The sequence below is a fragment of the Morone saxatilis genome, unplaced genomic scaffold, assembly GCF_004916995.1.
Source record: "Morone saxatilis isolate NCDOM2014 unplaced genomic scaffold, NCSU_SB_2.0 Contig21, whole genome shotgun sequence".
Taxonomy (NCBI): Eukaryota; Metazoa; Chordata; class Actinopteri; family Moronidae; genus Morone; species Morone saxatilis.
Window position 1 is genome coordinate 20599766 of NW_023339774.1, and position 6859 is coordinate 20606624.

Sequence of the window (6859 nt, forward strand, 5' to 3'; positions counted from 1 at the left end):
TACTGATCTCAATTAGCTGATTAAAAAAACATTATATATATATATATATATATATATATATATAAAAATACATTTTAATTAAAAGCAAAAGACTGGAGGAAGCCCTGTATTCTCTGAACGAGGCTGAAAAGTGACTCAGGAGGTTTAATTTCCATCACTGTCTTTCTCTCGATGACCTAAACAAGCAGCAGCTGGTTATAAAAACCTGAACTCGGTGAGCGGATCGTGATTAAAACAACCAACCGGGCAATAAAAAGCCAGAATTAGCAAACAGAGGGAGCTATTAAATTAATATCCAGCGAAAATAACCACTAACACGTTAGGAAATTAAACACGAGAGCGGAAATAATATTAATGAAGTTACCATTAAACAAAGAAAAAGAAAAGTTCCTTTAAAAAGCGTGATGAAGATCAGTCGATGGGAACCACAGAGTGAGAATGAAGACGGAGCAGCTGCTGCTTCATTAGTCTGGAGGTAAATACTGCGAGGGAGTGAGCGGAGGCCTGCGAGAGTCTATAAACAGTCTTAAATCACAGCAGTGGGACAGAAAACAGCCACAACACTGGCAGGAAATTAATTCAGTCTTTGCTGTGTTATCTCAGGCAGCCAGACTCAAACCGCCTCAGCCAGGTGTTTTATATATATTTGATTTACCTGCTCCTCTTCCTCACGCTCACCTTCGTTCATTTTCTGTTTATTCCCCCTCGTTTCTCTCTTTCTGCTCGTGGTTTTCATTAATCAGTGGTTCATCGATCTATTGTTTTCTTATCGACCGGCTCGCTGTGTCGTTCTTACTGATTTTATTCCAAAGTATTGTCAGTGAATTTTTAAGGATTATTCCCACATTTTCACCGTTATTCCTGAGAGGTTTTACTGATTCTAAAAGTTATCTTTTAAAGTTATTAACAAAAAATGTTCACAGTGACTTTTCTTAGGTATCCTTTACTTACTTTTGAATTATTCTCAACTTTTTAGCAACTAATTTTTCAGGATTACTCAGTTTTCTGCATTATTCCCAACTGTTTCAGGATTATTGCTGATTTTTCATGATAAATCCTGACTTTTAATTTCTTTTCCTGACATTTTAGGGGTATTACAATTCCCATTATTCCTGATTTTGCAAGATTATTCCAAACTTTTCATTATTATTCTTTACTTTTGACTTTTTAAGAATTATTCTCGTCTTTTCAGGATTATTCTCCACATTTCAAGATAAATACCACAAATGTCATAATTATTTTCAGGATTATTCCCAATTTTTGGAAGGGTTGACTTTTAAGGAATATCAATGCATAACATGTCAAGAATATGTCTGTAACAATAAGACTCACTGCCATACTTACCCACGTCGTGTATGAAGCGTTCGATCTTGGACTGCATGCCCCAGTATCTGAACTCCACTTTGCAGAGCTTGTAGGCACACATGACGGGGCTCTGACCGGGATTCTGGTTGATTTCCTCGATCCAGTCGTCCGACAGCGGACCCCGTTTGGTCTTCACCGACTGATACAGCTTGGGGTCTTCTTCCACCAGGTACTCGTGAGGAGGGATGTAGTCCTTTACGATGTCTATGGGGTCTACGAGAGGGGGCACAAAATGATAATGAATCACACAAAATGCAACAACAACAAAAAAAACTGGATGCAGACCTGACAGAACACCTGCCTCAGGAGGTGTGTGTGTGTGTGTGTGTGTGTGTGTGTGGGTGTGTGTGTGTGTGAGGCTTTTATGTAATCACTGCCTGCAGGGAATGTGTCTGGAGCAGACTGCACATTTTTCCAGCACCCGAGTGAATTTTAGTATTCAGAGGCTGAACACGAGCTCATACGCTCCACAGTCTGTCTGTGTTCTCACTGCAAACAACATTGTGTAAATTCAGCCTCTGATTCTGTTTATGAGCTGACAACAATCAGTGTAACAGATCACAAAGACACAATTTAATAATAAATAATAATAAAAACTCACTCTGGGAGCTTTTATAATGTTAGTAGATTGTGTTTACTTACCTACAGTCCTCTGTCTCTTTTCAGCAGAGGACATATTGAAGACATCCACTTGATTTCCAGTGTCTGGTTTGTAATACGTCTCAATGTCTATGGAGAATTTCTCCACAAAGGGACAGGTATACCTGAGGAAATATACAACAGGTAAGAGGTGTTTAGAGGTCGGGATGCAACTTCCTTCCATCAGTTTGATCATTAATGGCACAAAATATTAATACTTGGAGGAATACACCTTCAGCTGTGACTGTGTCAATTTATTAACACTGATTTTTAAAACTGAAGTTTTAAATGTAAATTTTCCTGGTTGTCATTGACTTTACTCTGTTTTCATCTTTAGCCCTGATTTTTCTGGAATATTTCAGAGTTTTCATGGTTATTTTAGACTTTTTTTGTTTGTTGTTTTTTTATTTCGGGCTTTTTTAAAACTCTTCTAGAGAACAACGAGGGACTCCTGCACATTTGATTCTGCTGAATCACATACATTATTATATTTAGAGCAATTAGCATGACGACACTTTCATATATATGATTTCGGGGCTTTTTAATGTGCACGAGCTTTGATGGAAGTCCTGCAAATCTAATCTGTGGGAATTGAGAATCGGTGCCAAGCACATAAATTCTTGCTGGTCTGAAAAACCTTTGCTACCCTGAGCAATTTGGAGAGAAATTAAGTTGTCTGGAGGATGTAAAAAAGTTGGCAAATGTGGCCCAAAGTTGGCAGTAAATGAATATGTGATTGTTCAGCTGAAATTGTTCCAAAAAAAAATGTCTTCATCAGCAACAACGAGTGAATGTTATTTAATTCATCAAATTTATGAATCCAGAAGCCACGTAATAAAAACTTTTTATGACTAAAAGTTCAGTCTTTGTACTTTAAGTTAATGCCAGCAGCCTGAAATCTTCTAATGTAATGTATGCTTAACTGTTTGAAGTTTAATCCCCACTCATTATTTAAAATATCTCAATGTTTGGGAAGTAATTTCCCGCTTTTTTTTCCCTCTCACCGGGTTCGTGTATACGGGTAGGCGTTCCAGGACTCCTCCTCCACTCGTAGGGCAGCTTGAGGCAGAATGGCACAGAACCAGGACGGGATGTGTTTGCCGATGTGGTAGACCTTGTGCGTGTACTGACCCGAGCCTCCGGGGCCGTCCTCGTAAGGCTTGTTCTCCAGGATCTCCACGCCGCTGCCCTCGCCGCAGCTCTCCTCTCGGCTCTTTTTCTGCAATGTGGCGGAAAGAGGTGACAGGACGGAGGGAGGTGATATATATATATATACTGTTAGAGTTGTTTTGTTGTTGTCTTTGCATTTTGTTGTGTTATTTCACAGGCGTATGGTCACAATGAAAACAAAGAGAAAGCTTTTTCCTGCATTTATTATATATCTTCTGTACCGCTTGTTGTGTTTTTCAAGTGTAACAAAGAGAAAAACTATAGAAATGCTGAATTATTTGGTTTACTTTCCTAAAAAGACTATTAAAATTGTTGTTTAAAGAGCAAAAACTCAACATTTTCTTCATTTTTAAAAAATAATGTGCTGTAATCAAACAAATGGGGAATTTAGCTACCGAGACCGAAACTGTTTTTGGTACCAGGCTGTAATCATGTTTATTGCTGCTGTAAAGTTTTAATATGAGGTCTTATGGAGGTTGACTCACTGCTGGAGCCAGCCTCTAGTGGACGTTAGAGGAACTGCAGTTTGTGTTACTTCCCTGTTGGGTTCATTTATAAAATATCTGTATAAAACATGCTATTGTACATATAACTCTAATTAAATTAGTTTCTAATTTCATTATATCTTGTATTTTTCTATTTTTCTTTATTTTTATTTAATGTGTATTATTCTTATCTGTTGTGTTGTATCTGAATTTCCCCCAGTGTGGGATCAATAAAGTCTATCTTATCTTATTTGCCTCTTTCAAAGAGCACTGACTTTTGATTTATGCTCAATTTTAAGTGTGTTTAAAGATAAAAAAACAACAAAAAAAGTATATAAAAATGTCCCCGAGTAGATGCTACTACAGCATTTAAGCTTGGTTCCCAGAGGATGGTTCTGGCCTCCACGTCGTCAATTAATTCCTGATAATGGACACCTCGTCGGGCATTATCCCTTTATTTAACCCTGACCGTTATAAAGTCCAGAAGACCAGAAGAGGCAATATTTTCAACAAGTTAACTAGCTACAGCAACAGTTGTCAAATCTGGCGACCAAGATTCATTTCAGTGTTTCTATAATCTCACAAACTGAGATATTTTAATCAAGTGAATAAATCAAACTGAAACTGGATGAACATGGCCTCCCTCATTTTCTCAGTTATTTTGGTAAATGTAGGTGGTTGAGCGGTCCAACCTCCTCCAGCCCTGACACACATCCTCCCTTTATTCCTTTTCCTTTAACTTCCTAATTAAAGCCCTGTCGGCCTCACACAGCGCTCCCGTCTCTCCACATCCCTCACAAAGCCGGATGGACGATACTTATTTTACTCACATGCCATCTTCTATTTATACTCTACATTTATTTCTTTCCTCTTTCTCTTTCATCCAACAGCTCACTTTTCCAAACATGTTTAATTTTTTACTGATCTTTAGAGACAGATTCGCTGCAGAGGAGGATGACTCAAGGATTTCCCTTTCTCCCCAGCATGTAACTTCCTCTAATAAAAGGCAGCAGATGGTTGAATCCCACAGATCCTGTATTAGGCCTGTTGCTCCACAGAGGGAGTCGTGGATTACTGCATCGGTTTATAAACACACTGCGACTCCTTAAGAGGCTCTCCGTTTAGACTGTAACCGTCTGGGTGGCAGCACTCAGCAGCAACACATATGCCGGTAAAATAACCCTACAGAAGCCCCGTTATCTACCTTTAAATGACTGATTTATTAAGGAAAAATGTAAGAGCTACAGAGAAATACAGATACTTTTGTAAAAAAAAGTTAAATTAGAGATACTGGTTTAACTAAAGTAAAGGCTCTTTCGTCTTTTTAACGTATTTTTTGTGGTTTTCGTCATCTATCATTCATGAATTCATCAGGTCTTGATGTTGGGAAGACGTTCAATGATGCTAAATAAATAGTAAAAATCAACGATTCCCCCTCAAATGCATTGAAACTAAAGTAACGAGCCTGTTTTGAAGAATATACGCAGTGGAAAGTACAAATACTTGTGTAAAAATGTAGCGTGTGAAAGTAAAAGGTTGTCCGAAAAATAAATAAAAACGAATGTAAATAAGTGAAGTACAGAAAAAAACTACAAAACTAAGTATTTATACTTGCTGAACCAAAAACGTTCATTAAACTTTTGAATAAAACAAACTACATTACAAGTTAAAAAACATTCTTGATCAAGTAGTAATTTTAAGTAATAATAATTATATTTGTACTGTAAAAACAAAATACACAGTCAAATGTTATTAATCAGGAATGTTTTTAACTTTTTAACTAAAATGTTCGATTAAATTCAACATTTTTTTTAGTTAAATTAACTTATCTGGTTTTACAGTGTATGTTTTATACCACTGTAAATTAAATATTTTGGTATTTTTTATTGTTGCTCAAACAAAACAAACAATTTGAGGACAATTTGTCCACATTTGTCATTTAAAAGCCATTTTATGATCAGCTCATTGATAAATTAATCAATAATAATTATGTTGGAATTCCCTCCAGTTCTGTGTTTGTTTGTGAAAACAACATAAATACGCTACCGTTTTAATCAGTAAGTTTTAATTAGTGTTTGCTGAAATCTGTTTGCTCTCTGTTCATTAACAAACAAATTAGGACCAAAAGAACCTTTAGTGAGTCCTTCCTCCCCCCACTCTGCACACACTGAACGCACCGTGTTGTGTTTAAATACCGATCAGGTACACCGTAGAGGTCACTTCGCTGATTCACAATACTATTTGCTATTTTAGCCATTGATCACACTGTTATTGATGAATGATTCACAGTGTTAGCAGGTTTACTTACTATAAAATACTTCAGTTCACATTGTTTTTGTTAATTTCCTCCTTTAACATTGTTTTTATTGTTAATTCTGCTTTGGCAATGCCACTAAAGCCTATTTAAATTGAACTGATAGAGCAGAAACTTGCCAATAATCAGTTTAAATGTGTGTCTACTGCATGTTTCAGTTGTCCCAACATCACATCCATAATAAATATTCTGCACTAATCAATTAATAAACCTTTATTTGCATAAGCTGCTGCAGTTTCAATGTAACTGCTGAGTCATGTCGGACGAGCACACTGTAAACACTCTGGTTTCAAAGTGATGATTGAAAAGCCGTCTTATTCCTTGCATTGTAATGTGCCACGGGGGTCGAGGGACAGCGCTGCGTGAATACAAATCATTGCGATCATTATTAACAGCAAGAGTGGGGGTGCTCGGGGTCAACAACGAGAGCTCGGGTTGAACACGGAGCCGCTCTTCTCTCTCTCTCTGCTGAAGACTTTAGGGAGGTGGTATCAGTAATGAAGGTCAGAAGAGGCAAACAGCTGGAAAATTGCTGTAATCTAGCAGGTAATGTAATTTAGGTGAAGAGCTAAGGGCCTTAAATTACCCTCCTCGTGTCTGCGTCCCCTTCTGCATCAGGAGAGAGAGGATCTGAATTAATGACACATATCTTAAGAGATTATTCCAACCTTTTCTTCCTTATTACAGGACCTGTTTTCTATAATTTAATAAACTGACTCAGTGACATATTTGATCTATATTTCATATTATATTCAAAACTGTAAAATGAACGCAAACTGTGAACTTAGTAACTGTGAGAAGTTTGTGTAAAATTAGTCATTTGAATGAATTTTAAGCAGATTATTTACATTTGTAGTCTTTTTTAATCATTTTTAACAATCAAACA

The 6859-nt window shown here is 37.0% G+C and overlaps 1 protein-coding gene across 2 annotated transcripts in view; it reads right to left on the reverse strand.

The window, feature by feature from the left end:
• Positions 1 to 6859, reverse strand: part of LOC118333045 (membrane-associated phosphatidylinositol transfer protein 2-like) — a 27001-nt gene that overhangs the window by 16720 nt on the left and 3422 nt on the right. For both annotated transcript variants that reach the window (XM_035668540.1, XM_035668541.1), the window contains exons 2-4: positions 3009 to 3223; positions 2008 to 2129; positions 1345 to 1578 (exon numbers count right to left, since the gene is read on the reverse strand). In XM_035668540.1, coding sequence (XP_035524433.1) covers positions 1345 to 1578; positions 2008 to 2129; positions 3009 to 3223 — 571 coding nt within the window. The remainder of the gene's footprint in view (positions 1 to 1344; positions 1579 to 2007; positions 2130 to 3008; positions 3224 to 6859) is intronic.